Raw genomic sequence first — 23831 nt, 5'->3', positions numbered from 1 at the left:
TTTTCACTTCCTTTTTCTAGCCAAGAATCTGAGTACACAAGTTTACTCTCTATCTATTAGAAGGCAGCAAAGCTATTATAGACATGCACCTTCCATCACAAATATGCTGTGTGTCACTTCAGGTTTGCATCATGACCTCAAGAGCAGAAATAACTCACAGTTTCTCATAGAGGGCTGATACACTGCAACCAGGTCTCTGACTTTTACCATTTGTGTCTTTGTCCTTGGAAGAAGTGTCAAATTGTGCCCATGGCTGCTGGCCCCAAGAAGCCTATGTTGGGACTAGGTTGGGAAAAAAGTAAGCACTTTTTTCGGGTCAATATGATGAGCACAACAAAGTGTTCAAATCAGTTTTGGGAGCTTTTTAAGATACAAATTAATCTGAAATTCTGACTCCAGGCACTGCCAGTAACGTCACACAGGCATGAATGGTGATTTGGGGAGATGGCAGAGATGTGGTCCCTCACTGTTTCTGCAATTAACGTGGTCACCTAAGAGGAGAAACTCCATCAAGGCATCTGTCCAGTTTGTGGGGGTTTACCCAGAATGCTCCTAGGGATTATAACAAATACATGTTAGTAATTTCACAATGGTTGCAGTAGTAAAACCAGTTTTTGTCTAAATAAATGCTTCTGTGTGTAGTGTTGCATGTGAATGTTATTAGGTGAGCAGCTACAATAAAGTCAGTCAAGTTCAAATATATCGCTCTTCTTGAACATACCATGAGTGGTGTTCTGGTGAGGTGGAATGGGATGTTTGGGTATTTAAATTGCATAGCAGCATCATAGCTGATACAGTACCAAAGGATGATAGTGAATTTATAGTTATTCCTTGTTGCTTGTAACTGATGGAACAAAACAGTATACTGAGGCTTTTCTTCTTTCCTCTATATTTTATTTCAAGGAATAGGATCATTTAAATTGCAGTGGAATTTGCTTACTCTGACTAATATTAAATGCTAACTAGCATCATCTACTCCATGTTATACAAACCTTTTGGCATGGTTTCATTACTGCCTCATAATCAGTAAGATTTGCTATTTACTTGAGAGTGGGAACCAGAGTTTGCCTCTATTTGGCAGATTTTATTAAAATCTAACGACTTTCAGGACCACAATAAATTAAGGTTGTATGCAGGGAATTTGTACAAATATACATAACCCTTCATGTTATTAACTACTCATAAAACTTAATTAGTTACCTAATTACCTACTAGTAATACTTTGGCTCTCCAAACTGTGAATTGTCAATGATGGTCAGTTTGCATGGGGCTTCAGGGTTCAGCTATAGAGAGGACTTTCCATAGTGAGGAGTATAAAATTAGGGCGCATTATGGAAAGCCTTGAAGTTGCCTCACGTCTTCTGAGCTGACCAGGGGTTTTGTGGCACCCCCTTCAGTGAAGCACATATTAATTCTTATGCAGCCTTGCTGAGAAGTGAAATTCAGTGCTTCACAGCTGCTTACAGCATTGTGTAAGATGAACTGACATTTCAGGTAAATGTTTGGAATAATTCTTCGGTGGTTGGTGATCAATGTCAGAGACTTTCAGCAGAGCATTGGCCCAAAGATTTGAGACTTAGTGATCTAAAATCCACTGTGCAGAACACAACCTAGTTCTGAATAAATGTCAGGAGTGCACATTGTGATGAGGGAACAGAAGATTCTGCCTAGAATATCGTGTGGCTCTTTAGAGTTTTTCTTTACTTATTTATTCTGTAAATGTACACTGCAATTCCTGTCCACTGTTGAGAATAAAAATTTGCTTGAGGAAATACTTGAGTGCAATTTTATTTCCCAGCTTTGGAATATGTGAAGTCTGTATATTTAAATAAGAAACTGTGTTTCATAAAGGTATATGGTTACTATACATCGGCAAATTATGTATGCTTTCCTGTCCTATGCTTGGCTTGATTTTTGTGTGTTAAACCTGTGGATCTTATTTTCTTATCCATTCAGAAAGAAAACTCTTTGAATTGAGAATTTCCAGTCTTTCAGGGGAACCCAAGAGACTTATGTAAAGTTGTTGTCTTTGTTGATGATGTTGCTTTCTAGGATTTGCAGAGAGAAGTCTCTTGTTTATCCTAACTCAAATTTAAACAAGTTCTTTCCAATAGATTTTTTACAGGAGGTGTTGAACCACTATGTCACAACAGCTCTCAGATGCTCTGTAAAGATAGTTACCCCCATATCCTTGGTTGATCGTAAAAATAAAATTTGGATATACCTTTGAAGTAATTGGCCACACTATAGTTAACTTTTTCTCCAGTAAAATGTAATGTTTTTTGCCAGGTGCAGGGCAAGGGAGGAAGCAATAAGGGGGGTTAATGGGGAGAATGGAACTGATTATAGGTGGTATAAATTTCAGATGATGTAAAGTATCAGCTCTTTGCACAGGGAAACCAGTGATTAAAGACCTGGATAGTTCTACACAATTGACTTACACTCTGGAGTAGTGTTCTCCAAATTACAAAACCAATCAAGCACCCTAATTGCCTTCATTCAAAACCAGTCATCAATTTGATTCTGTTACCAGCCAAATAAGACAGCAAAAATCAGGCAGTATGAGTATCAGGGAATGTACAACTGAGACCCAGCCAGATCTTATATAAACCTAACAATAGTGTATTAAATCCATGGCCAGGGGAGACTTGCAATTCTCACTTTGGAACAGCATTTCCTTTCGCCTTTCTGTGAGTGGCCAGTGTAGGACTGAAAAGCTCCAGCTCTGAATGCCAACCCCAGATATGATGGTGTGGCTTTACAATGGTTGTGGTGTAAGCGAGGCCTGAACGGGGCCTTTACTTTGTAGTGTCTGCTTTTATTAGGATTTTTTTGTAAAAGGCTCTAATGGGATTTACTTTGCTCCCATTGAATCAAACTGTTACTGACATTAGTGAGAGCAAGTTCAGACCCCAGTTAGCTTTTCACTGTTGTTGTAAAAGCATTTATTGGTTTCTTTTAGTGGAGTGGAGCGAATTCTTTTTTCATCTTCAGCATGCATTCTCTTTGTCGGCTTTTGTGTGCATATTCTATTTTTGGGGGAAGAAAAATTCCTTGCTTGAAAATCTCACCCTATTTCAGCATGCCTGTAAATGGGAAATGGAGCTGTATGACAGCTTTTGGATCTTGAACATGCTGAATAACTATGGAAACAAAGGTTGCACTGCCTGAGGAGTCTTTCCTTGGAAGGAGGGAGGAACTTCTCTCTAGCTATCAGTCGGACAGAATAGCCATTAAAAATTCTCCAAGCCCAATTTGACTGTCAGTTTAGGAGGTGCAGTCACAGATAGGCAGTGAAAGATCTTGTCGGTCAAACAACAGGAGTTAAAAGCAAATAGTTCAAATAGATGCTTGGAGCAGAAAAAAAGTTAATGTCTACTACTGATAGGACCATGTAAGGAGTCTTGTAACAAATTGTGACCGCTACACACAGGAATCTAGTGTGAAGCATAAAGATTGAATATGAAAAAAGGGTAAATATAATAGAATTTAGAAAACTTCCAGGTTTTTCAAATGTGAACAAGAGGACAGTGCAGAAAACTGACAAAATGACAGAATAAACCTGGAAAGGAGGTACAGAACATTTCACAAATACATGAGAAGCTAGAAATGCCATGCTGAAGACTTGACCCTTCTCTCAAATTCTGCTAGTATTAAAAGTACAAGGACATCTGATTTCTGACAAAATATAAAGACACTCCATAAAAATAAAGTATTACTTTATGCGGAAAATAATGAACCTGTGATATTTTGACAAGAGAAAACACATTGTGGTTATTATGACCAGTACCTACTTCTTTTACAAAGATGTAAATACAAAAGTAATTCATTATTAGGTTTCAATCTCTAAATGTATCTTTAAAAAAAATTCTTGTGCTGATGAATAGCATTACTCAGCTTTACAGGTGTGTAATAGTGTTTGTTTTCTGAGTTCTCTAATAGCTTACCAACTGGTGAACAGGATGCCAGATTCTAAAACAATGGCAAAGATTTACTGTAAGTGTCTGGAAAAATATATTTCCTGTTGTCGAATGTTTTCTGAAATTGCTGGAAGATGCACTCTTTGACTTCCTTTAACTGTCAGGCCAAACACACTGCTCTAAAATAGCAAAGAAATGAAGATAGAAGAAACTTGCAACCAGTTTCAAGTAAGCAAACATTGTAATAACCTGTGGATTCTGGTCGATTTTGTGAAATTGCTGTATTCAACTCAAGGCTTCATATCTGTAGGTATGTCATTTCTGAGCTTGGGCGGGAGGAAACAGAGTAGCATGCCTGTGTTGGACACAACTGCATATGCAGGACTTGGTCCAGGAGGAAGGAAGCTGGCTGCAAAGAAGTTATGCATGACTTGGTAGAGAAGTCAAAGGAAGGCCAATAAAGACTTTTTTAGGAAGGTCTGACCTAAGCAAAGACAACACTTGAGACGGTTTGGAAAACTAGAACAATTTCTTGGCTGTTTGTACAGACATTTATCGAGCTTGTGGGCCTGCATGTTGGCCACAAAGAGATGAACTGAGAAAAAGATAATTAAAACTATGAGTAGAAGATAACCTCATGCTCTTAGAGGATGAACAGGAGGGAAATAGGCCCACTGGAACTTGGTGGGGATTGGAGAACATGCAGACAAGTGAGGTTCTACTTCTGCAAGGAAACAGAGAACTTCTGGGCTGAAAGTGAGCTGAGGATGGCAAGGAAGGAACCTGTAGCCTCTTTTTCCCAAGAGTATGGTGAATGCCTCCTCAGAAAACCCCTAGGCTGGGGTTGGCGCTGCTCAAATGCAAGCATCTCATTCGCTCCTGCAAGTTTCTCATCCAAAACCCAAACTGTACTGATCTAATGGGAGAACCTGGAAAAGAGCAGTGGAGTCTGACGAGCATGAAGAAGCCCTTCCCCCCATCAGCCCTCCCCCTTCGTGTGCTGAGGGGAGTGTGGAGAATTTCTTCTGAAAAGTGGTATTGTAAGCTGGACAGAGGAAGGAATTGAGTGCATCTCCGCATGAAATCTAATTGCATAGTAAATACTTTTTCTTTCTCTTTTCACTTGTACCCTTTCTGCTATTTTCTCTTCCCATGTCCTGATTTTCATTCCTTCATAGTCTCTCACTTCTCCTCCATTCTGATTTCATGTCATTTCATCATCGCTATCTTCTTTTGCTCAGATTTTGGAAACATTTATATCTTTTTGCTAAATATGCCAGTGCTGTAGTCTCTTTGCCTTTCTCCTACAAATGACCACATTCTGGACCCTGTGTTCCCTTTCCTGGCCCAAATTCTTAGCCGTGCTGAGGTGATTCCTTCCCTCGCCACATCCCCAGATGTGTAGAGCACTCAGTCTTGTTTGAGTGGGGTTTAAAGAAAAAAGCCATGGGTGCTTATATCCATTTCCTTCTTGCAGCAGGCAGCCAATTCTGTGGAGGTAACATTACCATGAATAAGAAAGACTCTGTCTTGCCAAACCCTGAGATGGTCTCAAGCTACTCCTTTTTTTTTTTTAGAGGAACAAACGTATCCAACACATTGATCTTTCATACCCCTCAGAAAAATCTTTGTTTTTATGGTGAGTGGCCTGAAAGATCTGGTTTTGCAAGATGTGAACAAAGAATCCCAGATTTCAATCTGCAGGCAGATGGACCTTTAAACAAAACTCCCTGCACAGCAGGGACATCTGTTACAATTTGTGATCCACAAACTTTAAGGATACTCAAAATTCAGCTATGGGGCTCAATCCTTAGCTAGACCCAGCAGGAGAAGTAAAAGGCAAAGTCTGTGTGCTGTGAGATTTGCTGAGAGCTGAAATAGTTCCTGCAGCAAATTGGAACTATGTGATTTTAACCTCATGTTGTCTGGAGAATTGTTTGGACATCCTTTCTTCCACTTCCCTCCTAGTAGTCCTGACTAAGGAGTTGGGGACAGTAATAAGGAGCTTGGTGGAGCCGTTAGAGGGCTACTGTACATCAGGATGATATTTTAGAAACAAATCCTTCCTGAGACAGTGCCAATGGCAATTTTTCATTCACCCTGTGGAAGCATGAGCCAGCCCAGTTGTTTGCATTTACATTTAACACCTTCTGCATCTTCTGTTGGGAGGTAAAGGGTACCAAATAATTTTTTTCCCTGGTGTTGAGTGTTGGAGATTATAGAACTGTTTCTGCCCTACTTTAAAAAAGGCTCATTAGCTGGTGAATGAGCCACCTTAACAAAAAAAAAATAATTCTATTAAGTAGTGGGAAATCATTTATTCAATGCATCTTTTCTTTACAATTTTCAGTGTTTTCTAGAAAAGTCATATGACTCTTTTCATTGCAGTGGTCATTTCTGATGGCACTGCTAGCATTTGTGCAGACATTACATGAGGTTTTAAAATGTTAATTACTAGTTTGGATTTTTTTTTCCCCATGAAAGGTTAATAATAAGGGTCATTTAAGACAGGACTTCAGTACTTTGCCTTTTTGTCACTCATTAAACATGTATGCTTTCTTTTCTTCAACTTAGTTGTTTCAGCAAATACTCCTTCAACTGGATTCCTTACAAACATTAAGCAAGGAATTCAAGGAGCTTTGCTTAGATGCTCACAGTGTGTTTTACTTGGACAGATAGGACAAACATGAAATTCATAGGACTGTGTGGCTGGCATGCCACATGCTATATTTCTAAAGAATTCTATCTTTAGCCTCCCTGTTCCTGATGCTTTTAGACGTGAATTAGTATTATGTTTATAGAAGTTCTGAACTAGTATCTGTGAATATTTAAAAAAAATAAATCCAGAAGGTGCAAATTTATAGGCAAGCAGAGCCAAAGCAATTTCTATTTCTTCTTTTGGCAAATATTTAGGAGAAATATTTAGATATTTCAAGTTCTGCTTGACAAGTTTCCCTTAATATCTCAGGTTCTTCTATCCCTAATTGCTGGTGTCACAGCTTTTCCACAGTTGTGCTCCTGCCAGCAATGGCTTGGAAAAGCCGTCTGTAATCTAAAACTTTATTTTGAAATTCATTTCACGGGTTATACCTGGCAAGAAGTCAAAGTGCTTCATTGTGTGATCTTTCCACTTTCTGCACTACACAACATGCCTATAGCTTTCCTAACTGTTCTTTCAGGGGTTGGCTCTCCCCACCTCCCAGATCTGTCTCCACATGATCCAACCTTTCTCATTCTGGGGTAGAAATGTGGAAATACAGTGTGAATATTAATTTAGCAACTGAATTGTGTTCTCCAGAAACAACCTATTTTCTTAGATACAGCAGGGAAAAAAAAAAAAAAATTTAGCATCTGCTGGTGTCAGACTGATGCTTCATTGCCCCCCTTTGGAAGAAAAAGTAAAAAAGTAGGTCTTCTAATCACCTCCTCCTGTTTCTCCCTAGTTTGGGGTAACATTAATTAAAAAGAAGAAACTCGTGTTGTGTTGATAATACACTCAGAATAACTTGCCCCTTTCCTAACCTTTATGGCATATTCAATAGAAGAAACTTACTGTTTTTCACTACAGTGACCTATAGTGGTTTTTATCTATTGAATAGTGAATGTTGGGTGGAGTGTCCCATGATTGTGCAGCTCCCATAATTACCAAATGTTACTTGTAGATATCATTAAGCAAGTATAGTGTTTCTCTCTTTGCATAACCAAGTCTTTATGGAAGTGTTCCCAGCTGGTTCTCTGCCATTTTCAAAATTTCTCCCATGTTTAGTCATCTGTAGATTTTTTTTTTTTTTTCAGATTATCACCTTTTTATTCGTGGATACTTGAAAACAAATAAATTGCTCTTGGTAGACTTTAAATTGTACAGGAAAGAGGGAAAACCTGGATTGTGCATTCATTGGGAAAGTTGTCAATTACGAACTGGAAAGAGGGCTACCCCTAGGGGTTTCCATTGGCCAAATTGCCATAAGAGATCTTTTGCTTAGAAAATACTAAACTCATATAAGATTCTAGTAGAGTGTGCTTTCAAGAACATGTGTGTGTCTTTCTCTTTGAAAATTTCTTTTTTAAACCCTTTTTATATTGCTGCTGCATAGTTTGGGACTTTAGCATAAATTCTCATTTCCCAGCTAACATGTGTGATCAGTGTGACTGGGACAAGCTTATGACTGTTTTGCTTTATATTTAATAATATTTAATATCAATAACAATAATTTAATATTATTAAAATGCAAGGTCTACCTTTGAGAAACTACTCTTCAACCTGAACGTTCAAGTTTTAGTAGTTAAAAAAAAAGTCCACTATCTCTCTTAAAAATGTTATAAATTCATGGATATTAATCTCAGCATAACTCAGTAAACCCTGAAGAGGAAAAAAAGATAAGTAAAAACCAGTAAAGTTTGTATCTACTCTTAAAATTAGTGGAGATGCCGGTGCTTCTTATCAGGAGCAATTAATATTAGTAGATTTTTTCAGATCAGGCATTTGGTTACTGAGGCTTTGTTGGCCATTATAAGCCTCAAATTCTTTTATTGCCCATTTAGTCTTGTACTTTAAATTGTTGGGGTTTTTTTCCTGAGAGTCAGATTATGAGGATATATATTATCAGATGAGGATTCTACATTTATTGACCTAACTATAAACTGCTAGCAATATCTGAAGAGAGAGAAGTGAAAAAAGTTTCACAAGAAGTGTGAGAAACTAAGAGAGGAATGGAACAGTCATGAGGACAATGAAATGGATACCCAGAAATAGTCTGAAGCTGGTGATAATTGAAAATCTAGATGTTAGTTGCTTACTTACTTTATCTGCAGATTCTTGAGCTGCTCTAGTCAAATGTAAGTGTTTAAATACAGATTACACAACCAGTTCTTTCTGTTCTGTCATCTTTTTGTCATGCAAAAATGTGGTTTGTTTTAAAAAGGTACAGTGGATGACTCACTTTTTGAAAAAATTAGCCCTAATAGAAAGTAAATAGAAGTAGGAAGTAGGAAGCATACTGAAGGAAGAAGCAAGACAGTGAAATATTTCAGTCGTTTGTTCCTGTTGTTGAGTCTTCTGTTTCCAGACCTCAGCTGCACCAGTATTTCCTCCAGGAAGTAAGAGACATAATGAATGTGTGTGTTTTTTCCAAAAATGAGTTTATTAAAAGAAGAAGGTCAATAGGGCTCCTTGCAATTTGCAACCCTGTTACCACAGAGGTAACATTCTGCCAAGAACCTACAAACACTATTGACTTCCCTGAAGTTCAGAAATTTTGCATCATACAGTATTGATCGATTTATTTATTTTCAAGCAAGGAAAAGCACAAGGGAGGGAAATGCATAATGTGATGCTGTGTTTTAGAGATTAGCATAGTGGAATTCTCATGTAAAGATCAAATGGGGCCATATGTACCCTCTGGTTTTGATTGCTGTATCACAGTGATCGATGCAGCAAGGCCGTATCAGACCATTAAACATCTCTTGTTCCATGAGCCTTTGCTAAATGCTTCAGAACAAGGTGCAAGATATACTGTGCATAATAAGAGTAGAATATCCTGCCCAGAGAGTATTAATCTTTCTAGCTTTCGTGTATAGCCTGCATCATGAAGATTTATGTCCTTTTAAAATAAACAACAAAGTCCCCCCTTTCCTATCTAAACCTCCATCTTTTTGTTCTTGCAAAGAAATAAAGTTTTTATCTTCAGCACAGGATCAATTCCATTAGATATTTAAGCCTTTCAAATGAAATTTTTTTCTATTATTCTAGTACTGTAACAAATCCTCTGAGCTCCTGTAGACTTCTTCCTGTGCTTACAGCTGTGCATATGCTTACAGTTCTTGGGGCACTGGGACCTTGGCATCCAGAACAAAACTGACATCCAGGGCCTGAATGACACTTCCTACAGTTATCAAATTTTTGCAGATGAATGGTTATCAGAACCTTGTCAAACTGTATCACTCTGATGTTAAAGAGACAGATAAACACTATATTTCTGCTTCATCTAAAAAGATTTGCTACTCTTTGATCACCTGGATGTGATCCTTGAAATCAAATAATTTCTTAAAATTTGTCTTACTAAATGTGAATTCTATTTTTTTTTATAGCATCTATATTCCTGCATATCTTTACTTGAATTTGAGCATGGACGAAAAGATTTACTTTATTTAGAGTAAAATTTTCTGCTTCTTAAAAATATTTTTAAATGAAACATGGTTTTTATCAACTAATTAAATTGTTTTGCAGTAGTTAATATTTTGTCTAGAGAGTTTTTAATGAATTACAAAGTTTTTGACTCAAATCAGAATTTTAGGCAGCAGCAAAAAACTCCCTCATGTATGTTCTATCAATTTGATCTATCCATCTCAGTTAACAACTCTTATTAGGAAAGTCAATGTAGAAAATGTGCATTTTTCTGTATCATGGCCTAAGTAAAAGAGACCTGTACAAAAGGTGGGTAACCTCAAATCGTAGTGTGACTAGCATCTATTCAGCATCCATTTGATATTTTTTATTTTGTTAAAAGGTTGACAATGCCATCAACTGTTCCAACAGTTTAAGTCTGACTATTCCATGGCGCAGCAGTATCTGCAAACAATTTGGGTGTAATGACAGTCTACAGCAGATATTTCTGAAATTACAGGAGATAGGGACATAAATACATTTGGATTTTCTTCAGTATTTAAGCTGTAGACTGTAATGGCTTTTTTTCCCGTGTCTTTCTGCATTCATGTTACAAAAAATCTTAACAGCAGTTATAAAAATTATAAATACCCTTTCCTCCTAAATAAGTGTTTCTAGATATTTCTTTTAAAAAGATAATTTTGAAAGAATTTCCAAATGTCGTAACAAGGTGTTTTTAATTTCAAAATTTTCCTCTTATGTAATACAGACATAGATGTAAACATGTAAATATACATAGCTGAATGAGATGAAGCAAAGCTCTATTATTACGATTATTCAGCTCCTCAAATTTACTTTCCTCATCTTTGCTTTTGTATGCCTTTAGTTTTCTTAAATCCACCTAATTCATGGTCCTGCTTTTAGCTTCATTAAAAATTATTCTGCCATGAGATTCAAACAAAATTGGAAACATCCTCTGTGTTGTTCTTCCTGTGTTGTTCTTTATTCCACTTAATTATATTTACATTTACATGTATATCTGTGAATTACTAGAAGCCTTTCTGTCTCTTTTGTTGTGTTTGTTCCCGATCATACAAGCTTTCACACTCATTATATACCTGAAAATTGACTAAAACCTTGATTCAGTAACTAGATGATTGGTGATTGATTTGTGACTTTGCTGTTAAAATTTGAATGGACAAAAGATGTCACACGTTCTCCCAAAGATTGCAAAAGAGGAAGCAGTAAAGTCTGTTACAGTGGCCAGGAAAGAGCTGTGCCAAGTTTAAGTCACATGAGAAGCCTGATTCCAGAGGTAATGGTGACTTCTGATCTTCTAAATAATAGTTTTCCTCTTTAGGTGAAAAACCATCTTTTTTATTCCAGATGAGAATGGTAGATGAGATTCCTTTCTTCTTCCTTTATTCTACATCTATACATTAACGTACCCTCTTAGTATCTATGCAACAGTTCACTAGAAACTGAAAGTTGCACTTAAATAATCATGAAGCTACTTACAAGTGATTTGAACTTTTAAAATATATTTTAAACTGAACAAATAATGTGCCTCCAAAAATATCTCTTGGCAATCTTCAAAAGTATTCTGAACTGTTCAGGTAGAATAGGGTAACTTAATGTTGTAAGCTTCTGTACAAATCTTGTTGTTATTACTGTTTTTTCCTCTTTCTCCTATAAGGTTGTGGCACCCACATATTTCAGGAAACAAAAGATATGACTGAGTATACTGTATGGGAAATTTGCCTGAAATGTATATTTTAAGCACAGAGCTGCACAGGCCATCTACTGATACAGAAACATGAGATTCAAAATGTGCCTTTTAAAGTAATTTCTAGGATATTAATTTTCTGTTAATTCTCTAGCATTTTTAGACCAGGGTCCTTACAGACTGGTAAGAAATTCTACTCATCCTCAGGCTTTGAAAATAGTGATCAGCTCTAGAAAGGCTTTGGCTTGAGAAGCAGAGGTTTTAAACAATCTGGGAACAAGTGGCAGGACAGTATCAGTTTATCCCCAGAGCCTTCTACTGTGGTTTGTGGTCATCTTCTCTCTTCTGCTCAGTCTCTGTTCATTTCTCATCTGATTCTTGCAGCCTGAACGTGACTGCTGTACTTATATTTTAAAATCTGGATTTTAACATTTTAACAAACATTCAGGATTATGAAAGGGGGCTCTGGTTACATCAGAGAGAAACACAAAAGCAGAGGTTTCTGTCCCCCCGTTTGCCTGTCAAGTTTATCATGTTGAAGTTCAATAGGAAGGATCTGAATCTTCTTCATCCCATTGGGCACTAGGGGAAAAATTCCCTTAGGCTGAGTTGCACTGAGTTATTCCCCTAGCTGTCAGTGTTTCCTAAGTGAAGAAGTACAGCTTCACATGCCAGGCTCTGAGGAGCTTCAGCTGGATTTCCTCTCTTGAGGCTCAATGACTTCTCTTATTTGAGCATCCTCCAACAGGATTCAAAAGATCTCTGCTTTCCACTTAGAGCCTCTCAATGTGTAGTGTGTTGGGCTTATTTTTTCTCAGCAGTGTAATTTCACAAAAACTGAAGATATTTTCAGACCTGCCTGTGTTTTTCTTACTGCAGTAACCTTTCTAAAATGTAAGTAATTGGCATTCTGTTGTTGTTATTTTGATTTATCAATTCATAGAGTATAAAATGCCAATCTGAAACACTTGTGGCCTGTATCTTTAGCTGGTAAGAATAAAAGGAGTGGTTTATAGTTTGAAGGAAAAGTACTATTATGGGGATGTTGCTTGTTTGCATTCACATTGATACTTTATAGTAAAAGTGTTTTAATATATTTAGAAGCATTTGACTGATACTATCTTTACAGTGACACATGAGAGAACTGTGTTTAACTCAAGAAATAGTTTTGATAAACCTTTGTCAGGGATCTGTTTGCTTATACTCATGGTTTACTTTGAGGTCATGAGTAGTCCCACTGTTCTGAAGACTGTGCAGACTAAAGCCAGGGAAGTTTTGCATGGTCAGATGTTCAGCATGAGTGCCTCATGTGTACCTCATGCTGCTCCATTCCTTTGGATTCACCAAGTGTTTCATTAACTTAATAGTACTTTTTTTTGTTGTTGATGCCTGTCACTCCTTCATACTAGTTTAGACTACAGGATTGTCAATAATCTGCAGAATTATTTGGATTTTAATAGCCTTTCATTGCCCTTTTAATTTTCTTTTTCTCCAGGGGAATAAAAGTGAAACTAAGTAAATCTCATAAGCTCTGATGCCTTACCATGTTTTTTCTTAGGTATTTCTATTGTCTTTTATTTGGGGAATTTTAATGTCATTTTTCGTTGAGATTTACTCATTTTTAATTAAATCTGTAACCATGTATTGATGTATCCTGGAAAACCAGTCCTCCCTACACTGAGTTCATACAGTTTACAGTCAACTTCCACATTATAATTTGCTCCTCCCTTTTAATAAATTAATCATGTCTCCCTTCTCCTGTATGAGTGGCCAAAGCTTAAGGGAAGAAAAAAACAGCTTTTCTAGACAACTCTGTATCCCTGTGTGCATGTTCTCTGTTCTGTATTTGATACTCAACAGATATCTGAGGCAGTTGATATTGATTTGGAATACCCTGAGAGCTGGTCTTGAAAATGTCTTCTTATTTTCTTTTTCTCTTTGTAGTTCATTCTGCTTTCTCTTTTATTTTTTGTCTGTCTTACTGAAGTCATGGAGTTGTTAGATTGACTGTTAAATTTCTAATGGATCAGTTGAGTACTGGAAAAGACAGAGGATATTAGCCTTTTCACATTCAAATGTGTCATATACAATATATGTGGTTCTATGAATAATTAATTTGAGTGAAAGGCCTGTCTGAGTATGATTTCACTGAGTAAGAAATAGCTTTTCATTTCTGAATTTCCTGGCTATCCAGTTTGGTCCTTTTTAAAAAAAATGTTCATTGAGCATTTTCAGCCCAATGGAAACCTTTGGCAAATCCTGATTCAAGAAGAAAAATTCATATTAGGTTTTCATTTTAATTTAAAAAGATGCTTTTGCCTGTTCTATTTATCTGCCTTTTGTTTCATCCTCCTGTGTTCCCTTGGTTGGATCTTTAGGGCTATGTTGTCTGTAATGTCCCTCAAGTGATCAAATGTGTTGGTGCTTAACAGATAATGAGAGTTCAGGCGTGATATTAAAAAGTGAGCTATTATTTTCCCTATATTACTTAATTCCATAAAAAATTGTGCTGAGCTTCAGATTGTTGTGCTGGAAATTATAACTCCATGGTCAGAGAAAGCAAGCTGTTTTATTGTCAAGGGAGCAGGAGCCTGTTCACCAATCAGCAGTAAAACAATTTATGGGAGGAGTATTTGTTTCTCCAGTAGAAAATAAAAACTGTTTGCAGGGTATTGTAGCTAATGACAGGATGGATAAATCATGCACCTGCAGAACTCCTGGTGTACAATAGATATAACATTATGGGAAGGAAATCATAGCTTTGATAAATGTCCTAATCCCATGGTGAGGTTTACGAAAGCATGCAAGCCCATCCACAGGAGTTAGCAGGAGAGTGGTACATTGGTTAGTTTTGCAGGATTTATAGAATTCTTCCCAGTGGCCAAATGTGTTTCATAACTGCACTGCATTCAGTAAAGTAAGCATTTTGTGTACATGAAGGCTTGTAATATGCATGTGATGCTGGAATCAAGACTTGCCCTACTGCGGCCAAGGAAAGAAATTTGACTTTTTATCATTTGGTAGAATTGTAGAAGTGATGTTGCACCACTGACATTTTTCAGTTGTTCATAAGCATCCCTCTTCCCTGGTATCTCAGTCCAGATTGCATTCACTGGTTAATGTTTCAGATTTGCTTAAATTGTCAGCCAGTTGTTACTCTTGGGATTGTCTAAAAAAAGCTGTGTATTGCAGATCTGGGGTGAGGAAAATGCATTTTGTATCCAAGACAGTGGTTGATTTATTGTTCATGGAGTAATTCAATATACATGAAATAAACAGATACATCAGAAAAAAATGTTAAGATCCTGCAGAACATAGTGAAAAAATACCTTTGGGTACTCTAAAAGAAGAAGGAAATCAAGTGTTAATGAAATAATTATTTTTCTCCCCAAACTATAAAAAAAATAATGAGTTTCACTAAAGATGTTAGCTGTCTGTAAAAAAGTCCCAACTTGGCACACAGGTAAATGATAAAATCAGTCATTAATCTGTAAAGCTTCTGAACTTGTGTTGCAGTTAGTGTTACACAGAAAAATAAGATGTAGGTATAAGTGGTTTGTTGACTTACAGGAAAATTGATAGAAGAGCCCTGTGTACTTGGAAATGTGATCCCAAGGAAATATATTTATAACAATTTTTTTTCAATTTTTGCAGCACCTAGTTTTGTTCTCTGGTTTACCAAGGGAATGCTATAAGTCCCAAACACTGCTGTGTATTTTGCAGAAAATTACTTTAAGACTGGCAACAGGCACATATGAGACAGGGACTCATAGACCTTGTAAAAATATTACCCTGGAGATCTGTCAGAGATATGTTTTGTATGTAATAAACAGATATCCTTAATAATAGTGTTCACCAATAGACTTCATGATATAGAAAAAATTCTTTGCCTCAGTGACTTACCTGCTTAACAGCTACTGGTGGAAGAACATAGTTTTCTCCAGTCACTCCAGACAGATGGGCTGTATATGCATTCATTGCATTGAGTGGTTTATTTTATGTGGGTGACTTCTTTAGAAATCCAAAGTATTCATGTCATCCGTGAAAGGGTCTTAGCCAGTGCTATCTTACCAGAGTTTACTAGAAACACTCAGTTCCTGCTCATCTTGGGTTAACACAATGCTTCACTGCTTTAAATTGTCACCATGATGTTTTAAAAAAGGCTGGAGTAAATTTAACAAATGCCAGCGTGATTTATTTTCAGAAAATAATTACTTAATGACCTACCATTACACGGTCATATTCAATGTCCTTCTGAGGTTGTTATGATTTAAATTTATCACAATACATTGACTAAATAATATTCTGAACAGAAGAAATGTTGACATGGCCTTACTTGGAATCAAGATATTCGCTGTGTTTAAAAGTAAATCAAAGGTTTAAACTAGGCTAAAAAGAAGCCCATCTAGCAGAAATTCATTTTAATCCCAGTTTACTTTTTGCAAAGAAGGTAACAAAGATAATCAAATAAAAAACATACATTTTGGAAAGTCACCTTTCATTTTCATTTCTGTGGAAGGAAGACATACAAATGAGTGTTCCATAAGCAAGAATGTCCCCATTCCCTATGCCTTGGGACTACATGGGTAACAAAACCATTAGAGGGGTCTCTTATGCATGAAAAATTCCTTTTCTCATTCCGGAGAAGTTAGTTTGAAGTACAGGAGCATTTCTTCAGACTCTTGGCTTTTGCACTGACTTTGCCTGCTGAGAACTGTTGCTGGTAGTGCTTTTGGAAAGGGAGGTGTGTGCAGAAGTTGGCTGAAACCCAGTGGTCTCTTGCTTAGGGAAGCACCAGGTAACAGCATTTTTTTGTGTGTGCGTTCCATGGAGGTTGCCAAGAGGTTTTAAGGCTTTAATCTGGATTACCACTGGCCTATGTCCTATTACTAATTCTTTGCCCCTGGGTGTGGATGCTAAAATGGCAGAAAACCAGCCTCTTCATGGCCTCTTCCTCAAGCTGTGAAGGCCTTCATTTTTTCAGCTTCTCTGCTCATTCTCTCATAACTACAAGAGCAATGTTTCATACTTTGCCCAGGAAAAAATGCTCTTGGGATTCAAGTAACAGTTAAAAGTATAACATGAATTACAGTGTTGTCACTGGAAATGACAGCAATTCTAACCAGAAAGTGTGAAAGCCATATATATTTTGTTTTCAAGGCATAATCACTCTGGGGGAAGATAATGAATGGCAAACTCTTTTTTCTGGAATACATTCCTTGAGTCATTTGAGACCTATCCTAAAAAGTCTCTCAACTTAGCATTTATACAGGGCCCCAACTTTAAGTATTCCAGCTGTGCAGACCTGTGTCCCCTTCACCTGGCTGGAGGGGAGCCTGCCTGCCAAGCAAGGCTATCCTATGGAGAGCATTCCTCTCTCCCTTATTGGGAGGGGGCAAATGGGCTGCACAGCCTGACTTTTGGCATGATGTGGGCAAGCGCTCAGTGCTCTTGGATCCACTGGATGAGCTGTAACCTTACATGTATGCTGAGGTATGAAATACAGCCTCATCATTTCTCTGTGGTTTCAGTGGAATGCTATTTCTCTCAGTTGATCCTGTTTTTCCAGGTAGAGCATATTGAGTTTCAATCCCATGTCTGGAAAAACAATGTTTCTCTCAAATTCAGTCATGTCTCTGAAGTTTTTGGTTTTTTTTGTTTTTTTTTTTTTTTAAAGTTTTGAGACGAACTTGATAAACTTGAAATTTGCAATGGCTAAATATTAAAAACTCATTTCTTACTGAAATAGAAGGAATCTGGTCCTAGACTTTAAAAGATTTGCAAACTATAGTGAATGATTATGTTGGGAAAAGTAGCAGCACAAAATTCCTCTTTTTTGACATTAAAAAAAAACCCCAAACAAATCTGCAATATCTTCCATGTTTAGTTTTCATAATAACCTCAAAAGAAACCCCCCCCCCCCAAAAAAAAAAAAAAACAACCCACAAAAACTTTGGTCTTCAATTTCCCAAATCTTTAAGGTCTCTCAGGTGGATTTTGTGATGAGCTAACTTCAGATTCGGCTTGCCAGTTAATTATTTTCTATGTGCATAAAAAAAAAAAAACCCTCAATGTTTTAGCTCATGCAATAATGTTCCAAGGAAGCTATTTTCATTTCTTACTTTTACAGGTTATAGGAAACCTTTGATTTCTATGGGAACAGTAGTATTTTGTAAAGCATCCAAACTTTTAAGAGCACAGGACTGTGCTTTGCATTGTGGCCTGATCCAAATACAGGCATATAGAGTTCCTGGAGGCAGTATCTCCAGAATGGCAATTTCTCTCCTTGGCTTTTCCCATCTTTTATAATCATTTTACCATCCAAAATAAGGGATAACAAATCCCTTGAAGAGATATGTGAAGAGGGTGGATACCCTTTCAATCACAATTGCTTTTAGGAAAAAAAAGAAAAAAAAATTAAAAAAACCCAAACAAACAAAACAAACAAACAAACAAAAAAACACCCAGAAGAGGCATGTGAAGACAGAACCATTCTATAATCAAAATCCAGGGGACTGAAAACAGCTCAAACTGTGTGGGCTAAAAAAAATGACATTATAGCTGTGTAAAGTTGCTTTTAAAAGATGAGGAAGTGGGAGGCTGAATTTGGATATTTACACTTCTTTAATCCCACTTGTTTGTTGGTTTTGGTTTTGCTTTTTTTAAAGTCAATGTTAGTCAAGAGGTAGTGTGGAGGAGAACATTTGAGCCTCTCCCTTCTTTTGGAGTGCCAAAGCCAATAAGAACCACAGCATCTTGGAATGTTTGGCAGAATGGTGTCTGGTAGATGTAGTAAATCTTGCATTGGACGTGACATAGAAATTCAGAAGTTGGCACATAGTTTTCCCATTAGTTTACTACACGGTTACACTGTAACGCAAAAGAGTGGAGGGCATGGGTGTGATGACACACTAAGGCTGTGTCAAAATTATCAATTTTGTTCTATGTCCTAGTCAAAGGGTGTGCTTTATTCACATATATATAGAAAGGAGTGGCTGATAGACCTTACATCCACTACAGACTTCTTTAAAAGTTGGAAATGTTGCACCAGTCAAAAATACTGCCACCATTTAAAGTGTGTACACTGCTTTGATGATAAAAAGTGTTCCATAAATACTATGTTCTATTTTTTCCACTATTAGACTTCACACATCAGCTATTACAAGAACTAAGAACCGAAAGCAGTTAAGCTCAATAAGTACTAATAATTCTAATAACACTTTCCACTTCACTCATGTTTATGTCCAAAAATATTCAAATCTTTTGAAAACACAGGGAAAAGGTTACTCTAAAAGTTTTAAAGTAAGATTATCCATACTTATAAACCAGAGGAATTAAGGCACAGGGGGAAAAAAAAAAGTTACACTTTAAAATATGCTTAGACATTTAAATTTTATTGATCTCAATTTTATATTGCATTAAGCTGTTGGAGTATAAAGGTACTGGACTGATTTACTCAAGGAAAAGAAAATTCTCCACTTGTTTTATAGTTCTTGTTTCTGGCAAGACATAGCAAGGAGGTCAAAAGCTTTTGTGGGTTTTTTTTGGTATGGTTTTGGGTTTGGTGATGGGTTTTGTTTCTTTTAATCTGATAATTTTCTGCAGAAGTTTTCTGAGAAAACATGAGTAGGTTGTCCCAGAAGTGGCAGTGGTGGTCTGCCATTGACAGCCCAAGAGCTATAAGTAAGACATTAGGATTATGGGGAGAGGTGATTTCTTTTCTTGACGGAATGAGTAGTTAAGGGGAAAAAGACACACTTCTAAATCCTGAAGTTCACGTGCCATAAGACCTGCTAGTTTGTAGTGAGTTTATCTTTGCTGGTCACCAGACACCCATCCAGAGGCTCTGGATGGCCTCAACAAAACAGGAGTGGAAAATAAGGCAGAAAAGCTTGTGAGGCAAGATAAAGACAGGGTGATCATTTAGCAATTACCTTCACAGGCAAAACCAGACTCCACGTGGGAAAAATAACTAACTCCCAGTTAAAGTAAGTTGACATAGTGAGAAGGAAAGGGAAATCATGACAATACCCACCCTTTCTTCCCCTTGCCTTTCTCCCAGGCTCAGTTTCACTCTTCTGTTCCTGAGCCTGAGCCTGCTTCCCATCCCTGCTACCACAGGGAGGTCGAATCTTGTCCCTCTCCTGTTCCTCATGCTCATCCTCTGCTCTAGTGTAGACCACAGTTCCTTCAGGATATCTCCACCTCCTCCGGCGTGGGTTTCTTCATAGATCCTGTCCCACACTTGCTCCAGGTGGGTTCTCCAGGGGCAAAGGTGAGCCTCCTCACCCTCCTCCTGCTCTCCCCCGGGTGCTCACAGGCATGTTTCTCACCTTTCCCCTCACTCCCAGGCAGCGTTTTGCTCCTTTCAAAACCCATTTTCCCAGCGACAGCACGGCCTCGACTGCCGGGCTCAGCTGTGCCCTGGAGCATGTGGGTGGCCGGGAGGCGGCCAGGCCGGGCTGTGTGTCCCCTTCCAGCTCTCCCAGCTAGTCCAGTGTCCTTCCCACAGTTGCATCTTCACTGCTCTGAGAAGGCTGCAGAGATAATGCAGCGTTTAGTTGAGCAGAGGACACCTTGAAATCAAACCATCAGCTTTTGGTGTCCCTGGTCTCACATCGTTGCTCCCTGACCACCTGAGGGGATCAGGCTGTCCTGGGACTTTGTGGCTGGTGGTGCAGAGATCTCTATTTTCTGGCAGACAGCCTGTATTTCTTCAAGATTTCAAAGCCAACTGCCCTGGGAGTGTGTCCACTGACTTTTGTTTTGTTTTGCTATGTGTTCTGGGTTTTTTCTGGAGGTGATCCAGCAGCTTCTTTTATGGGTTTCGACGTGGTGGTCCCCGACCAAAGCCGTTCCTAGCAGAGGGGTCTCCTCTCAGGGACTTTTCTCCCACGGTTCCCGGTCACCCGGACGGGGAGTGGGATCTGTGGGGTCCCACTTTGTGCCGCTGCATCCTAAGAGATCTGCATGGCTAGGACACCCTGTGCATCCTTGGTGCTCTGAATGTCTCACTTTTCCTGATGCACCCTGTGTGGGGTAGGAGCTGGATGGAGGAATAGAAACAGGGCAGAGGGACTCAACTGCGTGCCTGAATTTAGCACTGGGGCTGAACCGTGCCTCCAGGACAGATCCAGGAGGGTGTTTTGTGTGGTGCACAAACATAAGGCAAGCAGCAGGCAGAAGGGTGTCCAGCAACTCAAGCAGAGTCATTTTTACTCCTGTTCTCTCATAAGAGAGCAGGTATTGTGCACATCCATGTAGTGCCAGTAGCACATCTCTCCTTACTGTAGTGGAGTTGGCTGCCATTGTGAAAATAATCAGTTAACAATTATCACAGCTGACAATGCACCTTTACATCCCATCAGCCACAGGTACCTTCCACTGGTCCGTACAATGAAAACTCATCAGAAATAATAGGAAGAAGCAAAGTTATTATTAGGATAGAATAGCTCAATGTTCACAGAATATTTGATGGGGGATCAGCTTCTCCAGAGGAGTTAATAAGCAGCCACACTTGAATATCTGATGTTTATAAAGGAGAGAAATGTATACAGAAAAATACATTTGGGCTAAAAATCTACTTGTTCTGGCCGAAACAAAACCTGGCCTTCATCTCTTATGTAGAAGGAAGTCTACCAGGGCCCAGAAAGAAAGATTTGTCTTTGAGGAGTGATCTGAAAGATAAGTAATATGTCAAAGGAAAGAAAATGCAGTTTCTGCTCCTTGGGGAAAGAGGGTAAAAGGGGAAAGAAAAAAAAAAAGAAAAACCCCACATTAAAACTCCTCAGTTGTTTTTCTTTTCTTTTCTTTTCTTTTTTTTTTTTTTTTTTCCTTAGTTGTAGCTATAGCCTCTTTCCTTTGATTTGTCATGATTTAAATTCATACAAAAAGATTTATTTCAAATAAGCCCCTTTAACTGTAGGGGCAGATTTTTTTTTTTTTTTCCCTAAAGCCTTTTGTAAGAACAAAGTAACCACTTGTCACACACAGTGACTAATGAGAATTTAGTGTGGGTTTTAGTGTTCATTCATACGCTTTGTGTTCAGCTAGTCGTAAGTTAAATCTTTAGAAATCACACCGCAGGAATCCTTCTCTTAGGGGTGGGGGCGGGAGGCGAATCTGTCGAGATGTTGAGAGCTGGTGAGCGGAAACTGCTCTTTTCAGGCTTCCTAATCGGCGGCACAGGAAATAAACACATGCAGGAAGTCGTTTGGCCTTTTCTTGAACTTAAAGTTTATACAGCAATTGATAACTGAGGCAAACTTTGTGTACTTAAACTTTTGAAAATTAAATTAAATGAAGAGGGCATGTTCAGCCCATGCCAGCATGGCCTGTAGTTTCTGCAACCAGCTCATCTAAACAGAGCATTAAAAATTGGAAAGATTACAGCATATATATTTTTACAGCTAGAATGTGTCCTTGAAAGCTTTTTGTACGTCTTCTCTCTGTCCTCTTTTCCCTTCCATTTCTCTAATTCTCTCCCAATGAAACTGAGCTGAAGCACTGAAATTAAACTGAAAGTCATGTTTATGAAGCTGTTTTCCATGCTTCTACACCAGACCACTCTTTCATCCTTTTCCTGACCTTCTCATTTATCTTGTAAGCACTTCAGGGTAAAGATGCTCTTGGATCATGTGAAACACCTTGTTTGATGGTGGCCCATATTGATATTTGGTTAATGCTACACATATGATGTATAAAAGTTGTCTTTGAAAGGAGGGCAAAAATAAATGAAGTGTCATTCTTGAGTATAGCTTTTGAAATTGATAGCATCAATTTGCTAACAGGGACATTTATAAGCATTTCTAAGAAATATTATTTGTGTTCGTATTTCTTGAGCTTTCACTGTATAAACAAGGTCACCATAAATTTAATGCTCTAAAAAGAATAAGTTTAGTTTTATAATAACTACAATTAGTGGGGGTAAATTTGCATGGGAAATTTAGAACACCTTTGCCAATAAAAAGAAAGCAAGCAACACCCAAATGAAGAGCAGAATATGGAATAAAAATACATTTGCATGTCTTTGAAGACCAACATAAATACCTGCTAAAAATGCATCCACTCCTATGCATCTTCTACTCTTTTGAAAATTGTTTCTTTTTTTCCTGCCCTAGTAAACCACCCCTAACAGTGCAGATGTTTATTAGGAATATGTTTTATAAAACAAAAACTAGAAGCAGAAAGCTCCAATTAAAGTAAAATGAGAGAAGGATAGAAAGAATGCATGTGACTTACATATCTGTAGTCCAGGTTACTATCAGATTAAATTATTGAATTTTTAAAAAAATAATTCAAGATTTTGATCATTTTTTTCTAAGTAATTAGAACGTCTTGAAATTTTATTGTGTGCTTAGAAGGTTGCATATTTGACACATAGCTTTGTGATGGCTTGGCCTTAGCTAGCCACTAGATGGGATTTCAAGTCTTCAAGAAATAGATCTAAATATTGGCCCCAAACTGCCATTTACTGTAAAATGGCCATAGCTGATCAGTTGTTCAATAAATGTCAATATAATAAAAAGATATGGAAGTTTCTACAATTAATCTTGGGATTGTACCTTCTACACATTTTCAGAACATCCCCTTACTTCTATCACTTATCGATTGCCCATTTGATTTATGTACCCGCCTGAATTCTAACAGTCATCAGTCTTCCTTTTGGGCATTACAGTGACATAGTTCTTGCACTCATATCTTTGATGGAATCCATTTTTTGCTTTTCCCAGCTCCTTACAGGAAACATTCAAGTTAGTTCCAGACCATGTGGCGTTATATGTATGCACAATGATGATTTATAGCTGCATTATTTGTATTCTACCCTAAAAGCTATTTTTACGTTGCATTTCTTTCTTTTTTGATAGTCCAGCTCCACAGTGAGAACGTACCAAAACAGTAAATCGAGAGTGACCATGAGCCCTGGCTTTAGCTCCCAGTGGAATAGCAGCCAACCTGCTTGGAATACATACACCTTTCCAAGAGCAAGCTTGCACTACCAGTCTCATGCTAGCTACACCTACTGTGCTGGACATCCTGCTGTAAGTAATGAAAACCTTTTCTGAAGTTACCTGAATGAGCT

At 37.8% G+C, this 23831-nt stretch overlaps 1 protein-coding gene across 4 annotated transcripts in view; it reads left to right on the top strand.

Annotated features, from left to right (window-relative positions):
• RBMS3 (RNA binding motif single stranded interacting protein 3) overlaps positions 1 to 23831 on the top strand; it is a 703903-nt gene that overhangs the window by 187474 nt on the left and 492598 nt on the right. For all 4 annotated transcript variants that reach the window (XM_066194111.1, XM_066194121.1, XM_066194132.1 and 1 more), the window contains exon 3: positions 23617 to 23790. In XM_066194111.1, the coding sequence (XP_066050208.1) occupies positions 23617 to 23790 (174 nt within the window). The remainder of the gene's footprint in view (positions 1 to 23616; positions 23791 to 23831) is intronic.

Source organism: Chamaea fasciata, unplaced genomic scaffold (genome assembly GCF_029207755.1).
Source record: "Chamaea fasciata isolate MVZ Bird 193981 ecotype frontalis unplaced genomic scaffold, bChaFas1.0.hap1 SCAF_1, whole genome shotgun sequence".
Lineage (NCBI taxonomy): Eukaryota > Metazoa > Chordata > Aves > Passeriformes > Sylviidae > Chamaea > Chamaea fasciata.
This window is presented reverse-complemented; position numbering and strand designations above follow the sequence as displayed.